The sequence below is a fragment of the Lynx rufus genome, unplaced genomic scaffold (assembly GCF_022079265.1).
Source record: "Lynx rufus isolate CCGP_SWC_20201006 ecotype Redwood Valley unplaced genomic scaffold, mLynRuf1.p SCAF_17, whole genome shotgun sequence".
Taxonomy (NCBI): Eukaryota; Metazoa; Chordata; class Mammalia; order Carnivora; family Felidae; genus Lynx; species Lynx rufus.
In genome coordinates, this window is record NW_025814831.1 from 36,796,392 (window position 1) to 36,821,253 (window position 24,862).

General features: G+C 36.7%; 2 protein-coding genes across 6 annotated transcripts in view; one reads left to right on the forward strand and one right to left on the reverse strand.

The window, feature by feature from the left end:
* The window catches only part of LOC124512264 (14-3-3 protein theta-like), a 35,246-nt gene extending 10,543 nt beyond the window's left edge, over nt 1–24,703 (forward strand). The window contains 3 exon segments of the mRNA XM_047079751.1: nt 22,686–22,741; nt 24,269–24,522; nt 24,525–24,703. Coding sequence (XP_046935707.1) covers nt 22,686–22,741; nt 24,269–24,522; nt 24,525–24,703 — 489 coding nt within the window.
* FUT8 (fucosyltransferase 8) overlaps nt 1–24,862 on the reverse strand; it is a 409,669-nt gene that overhangs the window by 244,341 nt on the left and 140,466 nt on the right. For all 5 annotated transcript variants that reach the window (XM_047079496.1, XM_047079498.1, XM_047079500.1 and 2 more), the window contains one exon: nt 20,426–20,524. The gene's annotated coding sequence lies outside the window, so the exon portion shown is untranslated. The remainder of the gene's footprint in view (nt 1–20,425; nt 20,525–24,862) is intronic.

The window sequence follows — 24,862 nt, forward strand, 5'->3', positions numbered from 1 at the left end:
CATTTACAATTATTCAAACTGTCAAGTAACTTATTAATGTGCAAAAGAATCCAATATGTTTTTAACAGATCCCCTTCCCCTTTAAAACTCCCAAAATACAAAATACACATAATAAACCATCATGAAAGTACAATTATCCTAGGATTTTGCTTGTTTATTTGTTTGTTTGTTGAGAGAGAGCACAAACCCGGGGAGGAGGCAGAGGGAGAGAGACAGAATCTCAAGCGGGCTCACAGGGTTTGATCTCAAGACCCTAGAATCATGACCCGAGACAAAATCAAGATCAGACACTCAATAGAGCCACCTAGGTGCCTACTTCCTAGAATTTTTAAGAATATTTCCATATTACAAGTCACTACTAACTGGTAGCACAGTAAGTAATATTTTTTAAATGAGATTTATCTTCTCTTCTGAAGTTGCCTATATCAAATTTCCTCAAGCCAGTAACTCAGACCCTAAACCATAGTAACACTATTGCTCTAAAAACTGAAGTATCTAAGATACATAACTATATACAGTGGAAGACAGAATCTCTTTTCAGAATAGTAAGCATACGTACAAAGATTTCTGTGACTGTGAATGCACTTCCAACCTCTACTGACCAAAAAGAAAGACAAGGAACAATCAGAGCTCTCAAGCATTTGAATATCACAGAGTACCCTTAGAGTGCTCTCAACATTTTACAAACCTGGTCTTCTAACTAAATATCTAAGTGAACTACCCAAGCCTAGCTAGTATCCAAGTCAGGAATCAGACCATACCTGCCTTACTCTATAGCTTATGCTCCCTACAGCAATTCTAAACCACACAAACACCCTGACTAACCTGAATGTCCAGGGAAATATCAAGAGTAACAACAACAACAACAAAAAGCACATACTTAAGTAGAAAAAAGCTTCATATTTAGGAATAATTTTTATTTGGAATAAATCTAATCATAAAAGTCAATCCTATTACCACGCATGTAATAATACTTACCAAGAAACATTATGAAAGAGATAACATAGGATAACCCTTCTAACTAGAACTTAGAATTATCAGAATACTTTTTGAAAATGGGGATAATTTTATTAAGTTTTCGTGAAGTAGTCACTGTTTTTCAATCAATACCCTTGAAAATCCTTCCTAAAAGTTGATCTTATCTCCCATCTTAAAACTGTAAAGAACTCAAAAGAATAAAACAAAACTATAAAGAACTTAAAGTAGGTGTACCTGGCTGGCTGAGTTGGTACAGCATGTGACTCTTGATTTGGGGGTAGTGAGCTCAAGCCCGATGCTGGGCACAGAGATTACTTAAAATAAAAAATAAATTAGAGAGGCCTGGGTGGCTCAGTTGGTTAAGCATCCAACTTCAGTTCAGGTCATGATCTCATGGTTCATGAGTTCCAGCCCCACATGGGGCTCTCCACTCAACACGGAGCCCACTTCAGATCCTCTGTCTCCCCTTCTTTCTGGCCCTTCCCTGCTTGCTCACTTGCTCTCTCTCTCTCTCTCTCTCTCTAAAATAAATAAAAACAACAGGGGGCCTGGGTGGCTCAGTTGGTTAAGCATCCAACTTCAGCTCAGGTCACAATCTCCCAGCTCATGAGTTCAAGCCCCACATCAGGATCTGTGCTGACAGCTCAGAGCCTGAAACCTGCTTCAGATTCTGTGTCTCCCTCTCTCTCTGCCCCTCCCCACCCCTCAAAAATAAACATTCAAAAAAATTTTTAATAAAAACACTTAAAAAACTTAATTAAAAATTAAAAAAAAAGAACAAAGTGGTTCCTAGTAAAAACAAGTATTACCCAGAAATAGGAGGAGGAGGAGGAATAGGAGGAGGAAGAGGAGGAGGAGGAGTGGTAGGACAAGGAGTAATACCATTAGAACATTGTACTTATAGAAGTACTAATAGTAATGACAGAAGTAGTTTACAGCAGCAGTAGTGATAGTACAGTCATATTTATAGTAATATTACTAGTAAATTAATATGCCAAGAAAAATATATTTTTGGTTTGAACCACACAAAACGTGAGGGTCCTGATTAAAAGTAGTAATTCTCGGGATGCCTAGGTGGCTCAGTCAGTTAAGCATCTTACTCTTGGTTTCAGCTCAGGTCATGATCTCATGGTTCATGAGTCTGAGCCCCACATCTGGCTCTGCCCTCACAGTGCAGAGCCTACTTCTGTCTCTTTCCCTCTCTCTCTGCCCCTCCCCTGCTCATGTGCTCTTTCTCTCAAGATAAGTAAGTTTTAGAAAGAAGAAAGAAAGAAAGAAAGAAAGAAAGAAGAAAAGAAAAGAAAAGAAAAGAAAAGAAAAGAAAAGAAAAGAAAAGAAAGAAGTAAATCTCTTTGCATACATATGTAACTAAATGCTATAGGAAAAGAAAAGAAAGAAAAAAAAAAAGAACAAAAAGTAATTCCCTTGTATACATATGTAACTAAATGCTATTATAACTTAACCAGTAAAGTCTAGAGTTAAACTTTAGAGACCAGGTACTTGAAATTTAGCTTTAAAAGTATCTCTGTGGAGTGCCTGGGTGGCTCAGTTGGTTAAGCATCCGACTCGGTGTCTCATCCTTGATTTCAGCTGAGGTAATGATCTCACAGATCATGAGACAGAACCCCACACTGGGCTCCATGCTGATTGTGGAGCCTGCTTGGGATTCTCTCTCTTCCTCTCTCTGCCTCTCCCCTGCTCACGCTGTCTCTCTCACTCTCTCTTTCAAAATAAATAAATAAATAAACATTTCAAAAAATGTTTAATTTAAAATTAAAAAACAATAAAAGTACCTCTGCTATCAACTCAATTGTCATCTCCATCAAGCATCATTCTCAAACTCCCTAATTCTCCACTCAGAGGATATCATCACTCCCTCCCCATTCTTTCAAAAGCACACTTTTAAGAGCACAATTCCCTATATGTCACAATTTTAGAGATTTGTCTTTCCTCTGGCCTTTTGCTTCTTTAAGACTTTAATTCATGTTGTATGTTGTGGGTGTCTTGGCATTCAACACAGTACCTGAATCTTAACGTTCAGTTAATGGTTATTCCACTTAAAAAATATTCAATCATCGGGGCGCCTGGGTGGCGCAGTCGGTTAAGCGTCCGACTTCAGCCAGGTCACGATCTCGCGGTCTGTGAGTTCGAGCCCCGCGTCGGGCTCTGGGCTGATGGCTCAGAGCCTGGAGCCTGTTTCCGATTCTGTGTCTCCCTCTCTCTCTGCCCCTCCCCCGTTCATGCTCTGTCTCTCTCTGTCTCAAAAAAAAAATAAATAAATAAACGTTGAAAAAAAAAATTAAAAAAAAAAATATTCAATCATCTAATGTGTAATTCACAATGAAAATTTACTAAGGGCAGCTTAGAAGCTGCTAAAGTTTGTATATGAAGAACTGATGTATAAAGATATTCAAGAGAGCTCAGTCCCAAATAATATATTCTGGACACAAGTTCTTTCTGATTTGAGTAAGCTTTTAAGATATCAGCATTATCAGGCCGAAACTTCCACTATTAGACCTACTTTTATTTTTTTTTCTTAAAGTTTATTTATGTGTTTTGAGAGAAACAGAGAGAATGCATGAGCAGGGGAGGAGCGGGGGGGGGGGGGGGGGGGGGGAGAGATAGAGAATCCCAAGCAAGCTCTGCAAGCCTGATGAGGGGCTCAAACTCAGGAACTATGAAATCATGACCTGAGCCAAAATCAAGAGTGGGATATTTAACCGACCGAGCTACCCAGGAGCCTCATATTAGATCTACTTTTGAAGCCACCCATTTACTAACAAGTTCAAGTATTCCCTCCTCTGTAAACCCTTTAATTACCATCTAGGCACAATTTATTATTCCTCCCCATGTGCTACTACTGAGTTTTACAAGTACGTCAATTGTATTTACCACATTAAGTAGACCAGGACTAAACTTCATACAACTCAACACATTTCACACGTTACAGCCTGATTCCCTCAAACTACCTTCAGAACACCAAATTCAGTCTCTTCGATATCATTTTATCAATGATTTTGAGTTACTTCATGAAGCTCTGGTAGCTCACAATGCTAAGGAATTAGAAGAAGTTTGAAGCCAGGCCTCACTGAAGTAGAGATAAACAAAAATATTATCCTGGCCTATGATGAAAAAACAAATTAACTCACCCTACCTTATTTCCCTGTCCTACCACAGACAAAGCCTTGGCCACATATACATAAAAGTTGGAATGGTAAGGGTGAAGGGGTGACTAAAGCTTTCATTATAAAATCCTGCAGGGCCGGTGTCCTATTGTCTGGCCTAACTCTTCCCAAGACCTACTCCCAACAGTTCTTGATTTCTCCCTTGGGACAGTGTAGAGCTATAGAAATTGCTGAGTTGCAAACAGACATCCTAGGTGATCAAACATGTGAGTGGGAAGCATCCTTTAAGTAGCCAGGTCATACTGTCACAGCAGGGCAAGAAAGATCCTTTTCCCCCCAGCTTCATATACCTACCATTCCAGTAACAGGGCTCAAATTCCAGAGGCTGCACCCCTCTCTACAAGGAGCCAAAGTTGGGCTCAAGATCCATTTGTTCAGCCCAAGGACAGGTATCCCACTCAGATACTTTTGATGTTGTGTACTAACTAGGATTCCTGGTCCCAAGAGACAACATGACCAGAAACTAGAATTTGATGTTTTATAATGACAGATTTGGCTCTGTGGAGTAACTCCCCATAAAATACCCAAACACCTCCTACCTCTCTGCCATGTGAATATTTATTTTCAAACACATTTTGGGGAACATATTATTATACAGGAAATTAGGGGGCTTCTTACATTGCAACTATTACTTACATTTCCCGCTCACCTACTAAATTATCAGCTTCCGAACTGCAGGGTCTTAATCATTTTGTGTTCCGAACTCATAGTAATTGTGCATTACATTTGTTGGAGAAAAGGCGGGAAAGCAAGAATAGAAAAAAGAAGGCAGTAAGGATAGAAAGAAGTATGATAAGCACCTTTGCATACATCACTTTAAATCTCACACCAATTCAGATATTCCTAAGTGATATATATATTTTTTAAATCCTATCTTCCCTAAAAAAAAAAAAAATCACAAAGAATGAGAACAAATTTCAATTACAGAATTTTACTGCCTTTAAAGGAATGAACCCAGTGCACCTGGGTGGCTCAGTCAGTTGGGCATCTGACTTCAGCTCAGGTCACGATCTCACCACTTTTGAGTTCGAGCCCCGCGTCAGGCTCTGTGCTGACAGCTCAGAGCCTGGAGCCTGCTTCAGATTCTGTATCCCACTCTCTCTCTGCCCCTCCCTTGCTCATGCTCTGTCTGTCTCTCTCTCAACAATAAATAAAACATTAAAAAAAAATGTTTTTAATGAATGATCCCAACAATTCTGCATGATCTTTTCCTTCCCTTGGGTCACCTGCATCTCAGTAGAAAAATGATATTTTTAATCATAGTAAAATATCTTGAAGATGACAAGAGTAAAAAAAGTAAATACTTTATAAAATGCCTAATCTAGAAAGCAAGAAGGGAATACACAGTATAGAAGGTCTTAAAACAATCCTTTGACAGCTTTTATGGGTGAAGAAGTGGTTTCAGAATCATCAGACTCACTAAATGTTTCTAAGAAGTTTCTATTACTACTGACTTTCCATTCAAAAGGCTAGACCCAATTTAGCCCTAAACACAAAAGATAGGGCAGAGGAAAAGTCAGAAGAATGCAGAAAAATCTAATAAGGAATCCTGACAGACATCAAATTACACCCACAAATATATAATCAGTAAGGAAAATTCAATTTGTAAGTACAACATAAAATATTAAATTATTTGACTAAATATAATTTATAACCTAAGTATGAGAGTCTAGAATACCAAGTTTGACACATCCAGGAGATCATTTTTATCACCTAGTTATAAATTTCAATTTTTAGAAGAGAACAATGTGAATCGTTGTGGCAATATAAGTCCTAAAGCATTGTTTTCTAATCACATAAGAAAAAAAAATTACACTTTTCAAGATCCAATAAAAGTTAATTAGCCCCAGGGAAAAAAACATAAAATAGTCTTTAAAAGAAAAAGGAAGAGAAAGACAGAGAGACTGAGACTTCTGAAAATCCAGGCAAGGAAAAGGCACATGCAAAAGCTAAGTCAAAAGCAATGGAAAAGCTAAATAAATGTACACACAGCTCAGTCTGACCAACCCAACTACATCATTCAATAAAAAAAAAAAAAAAACTATAATTAAAAACACAATGATGCAGAATGTGAAAACACTAGTAACTATAAAAAGCACAAATTTAAAAAGAAATTATGGGTGCGCCTGGATGGTTCAGTTAGTAAGCGTCTGACTTTGGCTCAGGTCATGATCTCACGGTCTGTGGGTTCAAGCCCCACATCGGGCTCTGTGCTGACAGCTCAGAGCCTGGAGCCTGCTTCAGATTCTGTGTCTCCCTCTCTCTCTGCTTCTACCCCACTCATACTGTGTCTCTCTCTCAAAAATAAATAAACATTAAAAAAAATTTAAAAAGAAATTATGATCACAACTATGTAAAAAAAAATCTATATATGAAAAAGAACAAAAAGGCACATACACTCACACAGTAACTATAGTCATATTAAACTGTGGGATTAAGGGGGCGCCTGGGTGGCTCAGTCGGTTAAGCATCCGACTTCGGCTCAGGTCATGATCTCACGGTCCGTGGGTTCAAGTCCCGCGTCGGGCTCTGTGCTGACAGCTTGGAGCCTGGAGCCTGTTTCGGATTCTGTGTCTCCCTCTTTCTCTGACCCTCCCCTGTTCATGCTCTCTCTCTCTCTCTGTCTCAAAAATAAATAAATGTTAAAAAAAAAAATTAAACTGTGAGATTAAGGAAGATTCTCTTATTTTAAGAGAACCATTGCTTGAATTATCTAAATATAGTAATTTTTAAAAACTTTTTTTAAATATTAATTTTTGAGAGAGAGACAGACAGATAGAACATGAGCAGGGTAGGGGCAGAAAGAGAGAAACACAGAATCTGAAGCAGGCTCCAGACTCCAAGCTGACAGCACAGAGCCCGACGCTCGGCTCAAACTCACCAACCATGAAGATCACGACCTGAGCCAAAGTTGGGCCCTTAACCGACTGAGCCTCCCAGGTGCCCCATATACTGACTTTTTTAATGTAAAGATTTTTCAAAAGAAAATAAACTACATTTTACATATAACTTACCACACTTTCTCTTTTCATACTTCTACCAAGATATCATACTTCTACAAAGCACTAAATTCACAATATCTAAGCACTAAATTCATGATGTGCATTAAACTGTTTTACCACATCACAGAAAATGTAAGGATTAACATTATTACCCTATTCTCTGCTCATAAAAATAATTAGTGGGCAGTGTAATAATTAAATTAAGACACCCAATCTAAGTGAGTCATCCAATTAATTAATTCCATATATCCAAAGTATCAGCACAAGGTTTTAATAACCATCCCAGAATCATCAGTATAATTATCCCAAGTGCAAATTAGTGAAACTTGACATGACCCTATACCCAAAAAGGCTGTAAAAATGAAGTGTTTTTTGTATGGTTTAAGATAAAAATGAAACTCTAACTACCAACATAGGAAACAAAGTTTGTCACTGTCCCCAAACTATACTTGCAAACAGAAGAACAATAAATAGGCTAAGAAGTCATTTCCCCAATAACAAGTATCAGTCCTAAGACCAATTTCCCTCTGAAAAAGTCCTTTACTCATTCTTGTAAGTTAGAATACATCATTTCAAATGGTGCAAACTTAATGCCAGAAGGAAATCAAATTCCAAAATACTGTCAACTCAGACAGAGGATATTATACCAAGTCTTTACCATTACAAAGTTGTCAGAAAGAGTCAAAAATGATCTTCAATCAGATCTGACATAAAAAGCTTATAGTTCATCACTTCTGTTCTCACTACAAAAACAAACAAAAAACAAAAACCTGAGAAAAATGAAAATGACGACTCAGCTCCATCAGAGATTTGAGCTCAGAGGGAAAACTGCTACCCTGAAAACTGGAAAGACAGACACGCAGATACAGAAAATCACAGTGTGGGAGATGCAGAAGCCCAGGAACATAAGCCTTCAGCTGAGCCAGTATCAACAGGAATACTTTAAACAGTAATTGACAATTTGCTGGAGGCTCTGTGTCGACTAGCTTAGGGTGAAAAACTGAGAGGGAACACAGTCTCTGAGAAGTCCCCACCATTTTCTTGACTTTTTACCTCCAGGAACCCTATCAGGTTCTCACTGGGAAGATCTGAGAAAAATGTCATTTCCTCAAGGGGGAGGGGAAAAGTAACCATCCTGAAATATGCCCAGAGCTCTCTGTTCTTAAAAAGGTCTGCCTCAAAAGAAAACTAATTTTAATAAAGCCTAACAAACTGGAATTTTATAGAGCCTAACCAACCAGGGTTTTACAGTATCTAACAAACCTAGGGGAAAGGAAATATCCAACTCCAGCCCCCCCTACCCTTCAACATGAGGTAAGAGACAACCAAATCGAGTTCACTAAATCACTGAGACCTAATCTGATCCCTTACCACCACATCAATGTAACTCCTGTACAGCAATAGAGCATCACAAATAAAAGAACTGCAAGCCTCAGACCCTACTGAAGGATTCTCTACAAAACCCAAAAACAGCAGAACAGCCAAAAACAAAACACTACAAATTTTAGTCTCTGAAACCACTGCTACAGCATATAGTAAACACAGCCTAACTCCTTGTCAGAGAAACATAAAACCTCAAACTAAAGGCCTATTTACTTCAGTTTGTTTTACCTAATATAACATGTCTGGCTATCAACAAAAATGTACAAAGCATTGTAAAGGCAAAAACTGTACTCTGAAGACACAAAGCAAGCCTCAAAACCAGATTCAGGTAAGACAGAGATTTTAGAATTATCACTGGGTTTAAAAATAGCTATGGTAAATATGCTAAGGGTAGTAATGGGAAAAGTAAACATGCAAGAACAGATGGGTAGTGTAAGCAGAGAAACGGAAACTCTAAGAAAAAAGAAATGCTACACATCAACAACACTGTAAGGGAAAAAGTATGTCTTTGATGATAAACAATAAACTAGATCCGTAAGGATCAGAATCCACCACACAGGATAAATACTATAATACTTACATCTAGGCACATCATAACAAAACTCAAAAAACTAGCTGAGAAAATCTGAAAAGAATCAGAGAAAAAAAGCAAAAAACCTTACCTAGCCAGGAGAAAAATAACAATTCCATCAAACCTTCTCTTCAGAAACCATGCAAGCAAGGTGAGTGAAGTGAAACATTTTAAGTGTTAAAAGAAAAACCACCAATCTAGAATTCTGTACCTGGGAAAATTATCCTTCAAATGTGAAAAGGAACTAAAAGCTTTCTCTGACAAAAATTGAGGGAACTGAAGGCCTACTGGCCTTCCTTGCAAGAAATGTTTTAAAAAGTCCTTCAGAAGGAAGGAAAATTACAAAGCATTATAAGTACAAATTACAAAGGGTCAGAAAATTTGGATTGCATAAAAAAATGAAGAAATTAGAGAAACAATTTTTTTTTAAATTTTTTTTAACGTTTATTTATTTTTGAGACAGAGAGAGACAGAGCATGAACGGGGGAGGGTCAGAGAGAGGGAGACACAGAATCTGAAACAGGCTCCAGGCTCCGAGCTGTCAGCACAGAGCCTGACGCGGGGCTTGAACTCACGGACCGCGAGATCATGACCTGAGCCGAAGTCGGCCGCTTAACCGACTGAGCCACCCAGGCGCCCCGAGAAACAATTTTTAAAAAGGTAGGGGCATCTGGGTGGCTCAGTCAGTTAAGCATCTAATTTCAGCTCAGGTTATTACCTCATGGTTTGTGAGTTCGAGCCCCTCACTGGGCTCTGCACTGGTGGTGCAAAGCCTGCTCGGGATTCTCTCTCTCTCTCTCTGCCCCTTTCCCACTTGTGCTCTCTCTCTCAAAATAAATAAATAAATTTTTTAAAAAAGGTAAAATTAAATCTTACATTTCTTATTCTTAATTGATCTAACAAAATAACAATTTGTTAAAAATAATAATAATAGCACAATATATATCCAGTGATCACAGCTTATAGATAAATGAAATGAATGGCAACAATGTTATAAAGGATAAGAAAAAGGAATTAAAAATACTCTGTGATAAGGTACCTGCACTACCCATGAAGTGATATACTATTATTTGAAACTGAACCAAGGGGTGCCTGGGTTAAGCATCTGACTTCAGCTCAGGTCATGATCTCATGATTCATGAGTTCGAGCCCCACACCGGGCTCTCTGCTGTCAGCACAGAGCCCGCCTCGGATCCTCTGTGTCTCTCTATCTCTCTCTCTCTCTCTCTGCCCCTCCCCTGCTCGTACACTCTCTCTCTCTCACTCTGTGTCAAAAATGAAAAAACATTAAAAAAAATTAAAGGGATGCCTTGGTGGCTCAGTCAGTTAAGCGTCCAACTTCAGCTCAGGTCATGATCTCATGGTGCGTGAGTCTGAGCCCCACATCAGGCTCTGTGCTGACAGCTTGGAGCTTGGAGCTTGCTTCGGATTCTGTGTCTCCCTCTCTCTCTGCCCCTCCCCCACTCACACTGTGTCTCTCAAAAATAAACAAACAAATACATACACACATACATACATAAAAGTGAACCTAGATTAGTTGTAAATGTAAAATTACAAACTCTGGGGTAACCACTAAAAAATATGTAAAGTAAGTATAATGATATACTAAGATATGTTTTAAAAAAATGAAATTATATAAAATGTTCAACTGAAACAAGAGAAAGCAAAAACAGAGTGGAAGACAAAAAGAAACAACAGAGACAAGGAATAGAAAGCAGTTAAAAATATGGTAGATATAAATCCAAGTATACAAATAATTACCTTAAATAACAATGGTCTAAATACATCAATTAAAAGACAGACACTATTGGGGTTCCTGGGTGGCTCAGTTGGTTAGGTGGCCAACTTTGGCTCAGATCATGATCTCACCGTTCATGGGTTTGAGCCCCACGTCCAGCTTTACTGACACCTTAGAGCCTGGAGCCTGCTTCAGATTCTGTGTCTCTCTCTCTCTGCCCCTCCCCCACTCGCACTCGTGTGTGTGTGTGTGTGTGTGTGTGTGTGTGTGTGTGTGTCTCTCTCTCTCTCAAAAATAAATAAATATAAAAAAAAGACAAAGACTGTCAGTCAATGATGAAGGGTGGGCATTACACAATGCCAAAGGGTCAATTCTCAAGAAGATCTAACTTCCCTTATATGTATACACCTAACAACAAAGCATCAAAATATATGCCGTAAAAATTAACAGAACTGCAAAGAGAAATACACGAATTCACCATATATTTGGAGACTTCAACACCCCTCTATCAGTAACTGACAGAACCAAAACACATAAAATTAGTAAGAATACTGTTAAACTGAATAGCACCATCATTCAGCCAGATCTAATTGCCATCCATATACTACTTTATCCAACAACAACAGTATACACATTCTTCTCAAGCTCAAAGAGAACATTTACCAAGACAGACTACATTCTGGGCCACAAAACACACCTTAGTCATACAAAGTAGGCTCTCAGACCACAGTGGAATTAAACTAATAATTAATAACACAAAGATAGCTAGAAAATATGCAAATATTTGGAAATAAACAACACACATAAGTAACATGTGAGTCAAAGAAAACATCTCAAGAAATTAATATTTTAATCTAAAATATAAATAAAACATAAGAATTTGTGGGATGCAACATACACCACTGTATTTTCTCTCTCAGAGAAAAATTTATATACCATTGGAGGCATATATTAAAAGAAGGAGCTAAAATCAATCACCCAAGCTTCTGCCATGGGAAACTAGAAAAAGAAAGGCAAATGAAATCCAAACTAAGCAGAAGAAAACAAATAATAAAAATCAGAGAAGAAATCAGTGAAATTGAAAATATGTAAACAATAGAGAAAAAAAGCAACAAAACTAAAAAAGCTGGTTCTTTGAAAAGATCAATAAAATGGATAAACCCTTAGGCTTCTCAAGAAAAAAGGAGAGATGACACAGGTTAGTAATATCAGAAATGAAAGAGGTTCCATCTCCAGCGATCCTATGGACATTAAAAGGATAATAAAGGAATATTATAAATAATTCAAGGCCCATAAATTTGACAACGTAGATGAAATGGAACAAATCCTTGAAAGACAATCTACCACAGCTCACAGAAGGAAGAAAGAGATCACCCATATAAGGCTATAACGATCAAAGAAATTGAATAAATAAATAATAATTTCCAAAAACGAAAGCTTCATACCCAGATAATTTCCCAAGTGAATTCTACCAAACATTTAACTAACAAGTAATACCAATTCTCTGCAGCCTGTTCCAGAAAGTATAAGAGGGAGCACTTCTCAATTCATTCTATGTGGCCAGCATTACCCTAATACTAAACCCAGACAAGAAAAGAAAACTACAAATATCTCTCATGAACACAGATACAAAAAAACCCTCAAAAAATATTAGCAATTCTAATTATGCACCACAAATAGGATTTATTCCAAGTATATAAATCAAGTTCAATATTTAAAAATCAATTAATGTATCAATTAATGTAATCAATCACACATCAATACAAGAAAAATCATGTGCTATCAATACATGCAGAAAAAGAATACGTAAAATCCAACACCCATTTACGATAAAAACTCACAGCAAAATAGGAATACAAAGGAACTTCCTCAAGCTGATAAAGAAAATCTATAAAAAATGTACAGCAAATATCATTCTTAACAGTAAGAAACTAGATACATTCCCTCTTAAGACTTTTCCCTTTCAGAATCCTACTTATATTACACTGGACATCCTAGCTAATGCAATAAGACAAGAAAAGGATATCAATGATATACAAATTAGGAAGGAAAAAATCAAACTGTCTTTTGTTCACAGATGATATGATCATCTACATAAAAAAATCCCAAAGAATTGGAAGGGGAAAAAAAAAACCAAAATCTGGTATTAATAAGCAATTATAGAAAGACTGCAAGATATAAGGGAACTCTGTACTTCTGTTCAATTTTTCTCTAAAGGTAAAACTACTCTAAAAAATAAAATTAAAAGAAAACAAAGAACACAAAACCCTCCACCAAACAAACAGTAATCCATTAATTCTGAGTAGGTGTTTGAGGAGAGAAAAAAATGTGTTCAACATGATTTTCCTTCTTCCTTTCCTTTTTTTTTTTTTTTTTTTCCTGTTTAGCTGAAGGAATAGCTGGCTGGGGAATGCGGGGTAGGAGATTCCTCCAATTTCTCAAGCCTCTGTGAATCCAACAAAAACAAACACTACATAGAAAGTGAAGACTCCAAACCATAAAATAAATCAAACCCATCCATACTCTACTTTTCAATCTTTGCCAATTCATAATTCTCTGAAATTGGAAAATATTTATTACAAGTGGAAGAAACTTTATCTTGTTGGTAAATATTAGACCAACTTCAAGGTCTAAAATGAGGAGGGGAAAACTACAACCAAAGAGAGTTTGATCCAAACCTGAATCATCAGCCACAATCTCCACCCTATACCCCACTCCTCCAAGAAAAGCCTTCCAGGCTTTTTTTCATTCATCAGAATCACCCACAGATCAAAAAATCTTGACTTTTTCTCACTGATGTGGACAGCATATTAAAAAAAAAAAAATACACTAACAACATTCTACTATTCTTTTCATTCTACTACTCTTTCACATTGATGGAAATGTGAACAGAAAATGATTCAGAAGATATTCTTATTACCGAATTATAGCATGTATTTATATTAGTTTTTACATTATGATCATTTTAACATTTTATTTCAAGTACTTCTACGGTATTATTGCAAATTTTATACTCTAGTATGTCTCCTAAAATTAAAAAAAAAGAAACCACAACTGTTGTAGTGACTGGTGATGGTCTCTGAATCACCCAAATACTCATGCTGAAAACAAGAACTTGGGAAAATTTGTCTGTAATTGAAGAGCAGTTATGTAGGAAAGTCCTTAAGTTCAAGCGTTGAGAGATTCCCAGGGTTTCCTGGAAGATGGGTTTGATATTCTACTGCATGGAATGAATCAAAAATTCATTTTCTTCTACTTCAATCACTTTCATGCAAATCCAAAGATATTGGTTCAACCTACAGTTATACTTACCACCAATACATACACACTGTTAATATGTACCTTGAAAAGGACAAGCACAGATACAACCATAGGTAGTTTTACTATTGCCAAAAAAATTTCCTGTTAAGCATCCACAATATGTCTATGAAGAAACTATGTATTTTCAACATTATTCAAAGAAAGAATTCGAACAGTACTACAATGACTTACTCAAAACATAAGAAAAATCCAATGGAAGAAGAGACACTTACACCTAGAACTCCATCCAGCACCATGCACCACCTCACTAGACTATTATTATTCTCTAGTAAGAAGTTTTCTCAGATCCCATGACCACAGGAATATTATGATAGAGAAATGTGGGCAATGAAGGGAGAGCTACACTCTCATGCTCACTTCAGAAAAGGTTATTTCATTTTCTGAACTCAGCTGAGACAGTACAGCAACAACACATTTTTCTAAGTTCAAGTGAATTAACTGACCTGAAGAATGTCTCCCTTCCAAATATACTATTTCAAATTAACAGAAAAACAAAATATGGTTAAGTCAGAGAGATCAGGACTAACTGTATGTTTACCTAGTATCTTCATGAATGATCTTCACCCAATAATAAATAAAATCTTCTCCCATAAATAAGCCTACATTCACAGGTCAGAATCTATCATATCAGCATTTAAAGCATTCTCTATTTCCTTTTCTCATTTTGTCACTCCAACAAATTGAACACACACTCAACAATTACCAAACTTCAGAATCTGAGAGCTAGAAAGGCCCTTAGAGATCATTTGGTCCATTCCTCTTTTCTTCTAGACCTCCCCATTTACCTATTGAGACACTAATAGCTAGAGAAGACAGTAATTTTCTCAAGCTAGTTCACAGCAGAGTACAAACCAGAACCAAGGCAACTTGATTTCCGTACTGGTATTCTTTCCACACATCATGCTGTTGTCAAAAACTCTGAAGAGCCTGAGATTTTATTCTAAATGCAAGTTAAGCAATCAGCTTGAACAGTGTCATGGATATTGAGAAACAAAATCATCTAGCCATACACAACTTAGATACTAAGGACTGAAACCACATACTCTTGTGTACTGGGTTGAATAATGTCTCTCCAGAATTCATTCATTGTGATCATAACCTTATTTGGAAATCAGGTCTTTGCAGATACAATCAAGGTAACATGAGGTTATAGTGAATTAAGGTGGGCTCTAATCCAATGACTGGTGTCCTTATAAGAGAGAAATTTTAATACAGATACGGAGGGAAGACTGCCATGTGAAGATGGAGGTAGAAATTAGAGTTATGCTGCTACAAACCAAAAAACACTAAGGACTTCTTGTAAACAACAAAAGTTAGGGATGAAAGGATTTTTTTAAGCCCGTAAGTGTGTGGTAATTTGTGATAGCAGTCCTAGAAAACTAATGTAACTACTTACACATACAACTTAATGTGTATATTAACAAGACTTTATTAGGCCAATGTCCTCATTAGTATACCTCTACTATTCCAAAAGACTCTTGCATGAATATAACTTGATTGTTCATTACAGAAGCTTCAGGAAAGACCTATCAACTCTTCAACAAGAAACATCAACAATTTCCAAATCCTTGCCTTGCTGTTTCACCAATTCTAAACTATTATATCATGGTATTCAATCCTAATCAGGCCCCATCATTACCACTGGAAGACTCAAATAAAATTTCAAATTCTCACATTTTAGCCTTGACTTTGCCCCTCTAAGATACCACCAAAACTCTTGCAAGGTGGTATTCTCCTTCACAGCATAAGCCATAAACTCGGCTTTGTTTTATCAGTAGGTTGTGTTAGTGATACCTGGTTAAATCAGCATCAGATAATCCTGGCAGAAGGTATGACACTCTTGGGTCAGAGACAAAGAAGTTTACTGCTCAAAACAACAGTAGTGGCCAGAATATAATCTTTTGCACTGGTTCCCCAAGCTCTAATTCTTAAGAGGCAACACAAGGAGAGCCAGTGATGCCTGTACACACAGTAGGCTGTATTATAGGAGAAAAAAGCTGAGCTTATCCAATCTAAATCTTTCAAGGAGTAACAAACCCTATCTTCTCCCCCAAAGGGATTATCTTGATTATCCTGAACAGCAAAGAAATCTATCACCTGTCCTTATGGAAACACTATTTCTATCTATGTAGGCTGTTTGCTATACAAATTTCCTTAAAAGATAGCCCCCAACAAAAGCTGTCAATGCTTCTGCTCAGAATATGGACAGAAACACAAAAGACTCCTAAAGAATTGTCTCCAAATAGGTGTCCTCTTTGTCCTAAAAGGCTAGAAATTCTTAGGAAATCAGAATGAACATAGTATAACACAATAAGTATTACATGTTACAGGAGAAAAAAATTAGAGCAAAGAAGTATACTTTCTGTATAACTAAAACCACTTCAACTGAGTCACAATTTCTTAACATGCCTATACATCAAATACCCAAAAGTAAACACCTATGATATTATATTTATTTTAAAATGTTCCATTTCTAAAATAGTATCTCTAACAAGTTTTTTTGCTAATTTTCTAGGTTTGGTAGTGCTCATGAGAAAAAGGAGCACTTTAATTATACCTGTAAACATGTTAATTAGTGAAATCCTCCAGAGCAGATTTTAGGGTACTCAGATTTTCAACCAAAAAATCTAAGGTCCATATTTATCTGCAATGTTTGTGAAAATAGAGGTCTTATTTAAATTTTATACTTTTAGGGGTGCCTGGGTGGCTCAGTCAGTTAAGCGTCTGACTTCAGCTCAGGTCATGATATCAGTTCATGGGTTCAAGCCCCACGTCGGGCTCTGTGTTGACAGCTCAGAGTTTGGAGCCTGCTTTGGATTCTGTGTATCCCTCTCTCCCTGCCCCTCCCAAATAGCGCTCTGTCTCTGTCTCTCAAAAAATAAAATAAAAATGTTAAAAATAAATAAATTTTATGCTTTTAAATTGATCTACATAAAAATGCTTTCACAGTTATATTTAAACATCAACACTTTTTTTGTATCTGTTTGAAATCTAAGATTGTATCTAATACCATTTCAATAGTGACCTGTTCTAACTTAAAGTCTGAAGTTAAAGTCTGAAAAAGAAATTAAAAACTGAATTTTATAAACAATTTTATTTTTATTTTTTTACATTAATTTAAAACTTGGAGAGTGTTTTGCATCCTGGAGGGTGGGGGAGAAGCTATATTAGAATGTCTTTAGAATTGTCAAAAACTAAAATTTCCAAATAGTATGCAGACAAATAGTATTTTTAAACTGTAAACAACTTTAAATTGAGCAATTTAACTTTATCCCTACCCTTAGGTCAAGCAACAATCCCAGGATAAAGAAAGGCAGGATGATGAGTAAAATGAGCCACCACACTACATGTCTCCAGCTAGCTGTATGACTAAAAAAGCTTATCACTTCATCTCTCTAGGTCTCCTTTTTCCCATTTACAAAACACACACACACACACACACACACACACACACACACACACACACACACACACAGGCATTAACCTAAATGTTCCTCAAGGTCCATTTTGTGTAATAATTATGTGAGAAGCTTTTACCCTTCTGATAGGCTCCATTTTCTCATGCTTTAAGGAAATTCACTTTCTACTTTCTTGCCCTGCCAATCTTGTAGAATCCACCACAGATGCAAGGTATTCTAATGAACTCCAAGTAGTCCATGTATGGCTGAGACTAAACCATGCATTCAACAAGTTGTAATACTTGCTATCCTTCCTTCAGAAAATACCAAAATCTAAAACAATCACTGCTGACAAGAAGCTCAATCATCTAGGGGCATGTGAGTGGCTCAGTCAGTTAAGCGCCTGACTTTGGCTCAGGTCATGATGTCACGGTTCAGGAGTTCGAGCCCCGCTTCAGGCTCTGTGATGACAGCTTAGAGCCTATAGCCTGCTTCGAATTCTGTGTCTCCCTCTTTCTCTGCCCCTCCCCTGCTCACACTCTGTCTCTCTCTCAAAAATAAACAAACATTTAAAAAAAAAAAAAAAAAAAAGGAAGCTTAATCATCTAAGCCAAAACAATCTTGAGAAAGAAGACCAAAGCTAGAGGTACCACAATCCCTGATTTGAATCTGTACTACAAAGCTGCAATAATCAAAACAGTATGGTTTTGGCCCAAAATCAGACTCATCAATCAATGGAACAGAATGGAAAGCCCTAAAATAAACATAAGCTTAAATGGCTAATTAACCTATGACAAAGGAGGAAAGAATATATAATAGGGGAAAAGACAGTCTCTTCAATAAATGTTGTTAGGAAAACTGGACAGCTACATCCAAAAGAATGAAACTGAATCACTTTCTTATACTACACACAAAAACAAACTCAAAATGGATTAAAGACCTCAATGTAATACCTGAAACCATAAAACTTAAAAAAAAAAAAAAACAACAGGCAATGATCTCTTGGACATTGGCCTTAGTAATATTTTTCAGGGTATGTCCCCAGGCAAGAGAAACAAAAGCAAAAATAAACAATTAGGATTACATCAAACTAAAAAGCTTTGCACAGTAAAGGAAACTATGAACAAAATGAAAAGGAAGCCTACTGAATGAGAGAAGCTACTTGCAAATCCAATAAGGGGCTATATCCAATAAGGGGCTAATATCTAAAACATATAAAGAAGTCATACAACTCAAAACCAAAAAACAAACAATCCAATTAAAAATGGGCAGAAGACCTGAAAGAAGATATACACAAGGTCAACAGAAACATGAACATCACTAGTCATCGGAGAAATGCAAATCAAAACCACAATGAGATATCACCTTACACCAGTCAGAATGGCTAGTATCAAAGGAAACACACACACACACACACACACACACACACACACATACACACGCACGCACGCGTGCACGCACAAGAAATAACAAGTGTTCACAAGAATATAGAGAAAAGGCAACCCTTGTATACTATTGGTAGGATTGTAAATTGGTGGAGTCACTTTGGAAAACAATATGGAGGTTTCTCAAAAATTAAAAATAGAAATACCATTCAACACAGCAATTCCACTTCTGGGTATTTATCTACAGAAAATAAACATACTAATTCAAAAACATATATGTACCCATATGTTTATTGCAGCATTATTTACAATAGCCAAGATATGGAAGCAACATAAAACTCCACTGACAGATGAATGGATAAAGAAGATGTGATATATATACACATATTACTCAGTCATAAAAAAAAATACTGAAATCTTGCCATTCATGACAACATGGATGGAGAGTACTGAGCTAAGTGAAATAAGTCAGATGGAAAAAGACAAATACCATATGATTTCACTTATATATAGAATCCAAAAAACAAAACACACAAACAAAAGAAACAGACTCATAAAAACAGAGAACTGGTAGTTGCCAGAGAGGTGGCAGGAAAGGCAAAAGAGATGAAAGGGATTAAGAGGCACAAACTTCCAGTTATAAAATAATTAAGTCACAGGATGGAAAGTATAGCATAGGGAATGCAGTCAATATAATGTGATAAATTTGACTGATATAATCACCAAAAACTGGAAACTCCCCCAAAAGTCCATCAACTGGTAAATGGATAAACTAAATGATATATCACCATATAGCAGAACATAGCTCAGCAAGAAAAAAAAAACAAATTACTAGTATACACAACATGAATGAATCCTAATGCATTATGTTAAGTGAAAGAAACTAGATTTCAAAAGCTACATACTAAATAATTCTAGTTAAATGACATACACGAAAAGGTAGACTATAGGGACAAAAAACAAATCAGTGGTTGCTAGGAGTTGTGGTGAAGGGAGAGGCTGACTACAAAGAGACAACATAAGTGAATTTAAAAGATTACAGTGACGAATATACATTTGTCAAAATTCCAAGATTAAACACTAAAAACAAATAATAACTTTAATGTAGGACTAAAATCTGGACAAGAATCCAACCTTTAAAAGTCAGCTATCAAAAATGTCAAAAAATTCTAAGATGAGTTGTTTATTTCAGCACCAAATATACCACACAACAATGCAAGTACAATGTACCATATTTAGCCATAAACAGGGAGTAAAACATTTTTTTTTATTTTATGTATTACAGATTACACATGGTACTCAGAAAATGTTTATTAACTAATACACAATTCAACAGAGGTTAGACTGACCTGGTCTTTCTACTTCACTGCTATACACATACATGCTTCAAACACATAATTATCCATTTCTCAACATATTAATTTATAATTAGAACAGGGAAGTGCTGTCCACAAATATACTAACCTGAATTCGTTCAGTTAATCAATAAAGGCAATAGAACACTTTATCTTGAATGAAAATACCATCAGGGTCATTGGGTACTCTCTTAGCAAAAGCAGCAACCTGGAACAACAAAAACAAATAAACAAATGAAATTGAGCCCTACTCTAAGTTCAGTTAGAATACCCTCAGTTATTATACCATTTAAAAAATTCCTTTTTCTCCCTTATAACATGTTATAACATGTGAAACTTTTGCAAGCAGTGTTTTTCTGCAAGCAGTGTTTTTCAAATCCCAATAAAGAACGGGTTTTTACTTTGCAAATTACAGTCAAACACAGTAACAGTGTCTTAATTTGCTCCATAGTTTATCTTAAAATAAGTCAGCACCTATAAAACTTACTGTGTGAACACAAAACCCTTTAATTTTGTCTACTTTTTAACATATAGGACAATCAGAATTATCTCTCTTTTCAGACTAATGCTCAAAATCTTCTACAACCCTCACACCCCAATTAGCTCTACAACCTAATTTCTGACTATCTTCTACAGAAAATTCCATTCAAGCCAATTTAATTTGCTTGCTTTCCACAGAAAAATGTTGTCATTCTCTGCAACACACCATTCCTTCTTTTTAGAAGAGGGACTTTTTCTCCCTTATCCTCTTGGTAAATCAATGCATATCCATCAATTTTCTCAAAATCCAGCCCCTCCATTTCTCCCTGAGAGCTGATAAAATCACTCTGTACTCCATTAATCCTTGCCAGAATATGTTGCTGCCTTATACATGTGCCATCTCATGTGATCTTCTGATAAGGGACCCTATCTCTTATTTCTTTTGCCTCCCAATTATATACTACCATGTTTGACACATAGAAACTAATCATATGATTGACAAGTGAATGGTCTTAATAAAGATTCACACATCAAATTTTACTAAGTACATATGTACAAGTCATTAAGTACAAAAAGCCAAGAATAAGATAGCAACACAATACATTCTTCAGAAATATGTCTTTCTGCCAGGTACTTTACTATTGATACATGAGATTTAGGACTGACATTATTATGAATTGTGAGAAGCAGTCTTTCTCCAATGACACCAAAGCCTACTGAAACCAATTTTTTGTGATTACAGATAATATTGAACCAACTTCAACTCTTCCAGCATAAGGTAATCCAACTATTTTCATTTTAAATTCCATAAGTCAAAAACCTATTCTGAGGCAGACCAGCTTATTAAGAACATTCAGTAAATTAAACTAAAAATAATAAGCACATTTGTATAGTGCTTTACTATTTACATTATCTCAACTGCTAGATCTGGTTGAAAAAGACAAACTACTGCTAAGTTAACTACTCCAAGGGCCCATAAACAAACAATTCCTAAATGGCCATTAACTAGAAAAATCAGCTAAGGGCTCATCATCATTTCTTCCTAAACTTCACCCAAAAGGCTTTACCAACCTCCCACAATAATCCAGTAGTTTAGGATTTATGCTTCTAGCCATTATGGTGTAACTGGTACCAGATTTACGCTCAGACAGTAAGCAACTACAAAACTAGAGAAAACATATGATGAAACAGTTTACAGACACTGGACAATAGTATAGCTATGCATTCACTGAGTGAAGGAAACAAGCTAGATAAGCCCTATAAACACCTTGACTTTTTGCCAAGAGACATGTCTAGATACCACTGTAGGCAGGGAGATTCAAAGCATAACACAGCAATCTCCTTAAGTTGATCTAAGTCCTAGGTAGCAGGAATTACTGGAATAATATACCACAGAGGAGACATTATGCAAAAAAAAGCCCCATCTATGTAGGGGTCCACTTGAGTCTGACTTAATACTCATCTACACACAGAGTAAAATCCATGAGGCCAGGCAAAAAGGAACAGCTGAGGAACTAAAAAAAATGAACAAGCAGAGCTGAGGACATTGGAGGTTCCATCCAACCAGAGTAGAGAGAGACCTTGTATACTCTGGGCAATAAGGAGAGACCTCAGCATGGCTAAATCAGTCCTAGAATAAAGAGGAGGGGCACCTCAGTCAGTTAAGTATCCCACTCTTTTTCATCTCATGATCTCAGGTCATGATCTCAGGTTTCATGGGGTCGAGCCCCGTGTTGGGCTCTGCACAACAGTGTGGAGCAAGCTTGGGATTCTCTCTCTCTCTGACCCTCACCACCCCCCACTCTCAAAATAAAGTAAAAATAAACATTAAAAAAAAAAAAAGACAACTCTCTAATGAACCCAAAAGAGCTTAAAAACAAACCTTGAAGGAAAAACCCAACCCTCAATTTAACATCTGTAACCAGATGATTAGCCAAATAGAAAACCTCTGATTTACAAGGCATCAGGTAAAGTATTCAGAAAGGTTCTGCCTCAGTAGTAGGGCAATTAGATTAAGTGATCCCACTCAACAAAGATTAAAAGCAATACCTTAAAGGATCAAACACCTTCCAAGTAATTTCAATATATTCCAGAAAAAGTTTGGAGACTATTTATAGGAATACAAAAATATCCAACACCCAACAAGGTAAAATTTGCAATGTCTCCTTTTACATGCCTGACAAGCATCAACTGATTTCCAAGCAAGTTTTTAAAAAATAAGAAAAATAGAGCCATAATGAGTAAAAATATCAATCAAAACCAGCCTAGATATGACACAGTTGATAAGATTAGGAAACTAGGACATTAAAAGTTGTTATAAATGTATTCCATATGTTCTAGAAACCAGAAAAAAAGTTGACTACATTTTAAGTAAAGACAAAAAAAAAAAAAAAAAAGACCCAAATCAAACATCTAAAAATGACAACCAGAATGTGAGAGATGCTCTGGCTCTACCTGACACTCAGCGAATAATGAGACTTTCTTCTCTGATGGATCCAGACTCTATTCCTGGTGTTGTATGTGAGCTGTAAGTATTGTATTGTGCCCTCAATTCCTTTTGAGTGGTTCTTCCTAGACTTAAGTAGTTCCCTCAAAGGTATGCACTGATTAGTACTCAACTGAATTCTTGAAAGGAACCTCTAGAGATCTGCCCAATTCTCTTGCAGCTCTCTCTTCTCTGACATTCTGCCCTGTGAACTCTAGGTGCCTTGGCTCCCCACAGCTTCCCAGCTCCATCTCTTCAACTCAGTAAGATTTCTTGGCTCCTCTGGGTTCTACTGACCTGCTCCATGCCTAGAAACTCTCTCCAGGCTAGAGCAATCTTAAGTCTCACCTAGTTTGTTTCCTGTCTCTCAGGGATCAGTCTTTTGTTGCCTGATGGCAAATGTCTTAGAAACTGTTGTTTCATATTTTTTTATCCAGTTAGTTCTTTCAGGCGGAAGGATACCAATTCCTGCTGGTCCATCTTAGCTGGAAGCACTATATTAACCATTTTAAAGGGAAACTATGAGTTAAATTAACTTTGTGATAGCACTGAACACTGAAATTTTCCAAAATTAGATGTATCCAATTGACACCACTCATACATTAATAAGTTATCTGAAAGCATGTAATAAATGCATAATATGTGGTAAAAAAAAAAAATTAGTAACCATGAAGGTGAAATACCAGCTGTTTGCAAAGAATAAACAACACCCAGTAAGAAAAACAGTGAGGGGCGCCTGGGTGGCTCAGTCGGCTGAGCGCCCGGCTTCAGCTCAGGTCATGATCTCATGGTTTGTGAGTTCAAGCCCCGCGTTGGGCTCTGTGCTGACAGCTCGGAGCCTGGAGCCTGGAGCCTGTTTCGGATTCTGTGTCTCTCTCTCTCTGCTCCTCCCCTGCTCATGCTCCGTCTCTGTCTCTCAAAATAAATAAATAAACATTAAAAAAAATTAAAAAAAAGAAAAACAGTGAAAAGCTATTTGTTGGATATGTCTTTAATAGCCAATGCAACTAATCTAGAGAGTAAGGTCTTCTACCTGAAAATGAAGGAAGATTACCTCTCATATGCTGCTGAAGGTACATGCGGTCAACATTTAAAAAAAAAAAAAAAAAAAGGTAATTCCCAAGGAGCTTACAGAGAGGCTTTTAATATGAGCAAGAAAGAGATGCAACCCACACACCCAATCTGCCTGGGGCTGGCTCTTAACTTTTCTGTATTTTACTATGAGATCCTTAATAATCCAAGCTTGCCTCCACACTGGCTATAATGGCTTTTGATGAGGCCACTTCAGAACCTGATATACTGAATGAAGCCTCATCCAAAGACAGTACCCTCACCATGAAGTTGCTTAGAGACAACCTAACATTATGGACATCAGACACTGCAGGAGAAGAATGTGGTGCTGCAGAAGGAGCAGAAAACTAAATGGATAAAACTATAGAGGATTATCCTTCTTCCCCTCAAGAAACCTTATTCCATTTGAATTTCCGTAGTAAAGAAACCCATTCACATGTATGGAATCAAATGCTTATAGTCTTCACACTGCAGCTTTGGGAAAACTCCATCCCTTGATTTGTGTTTGCC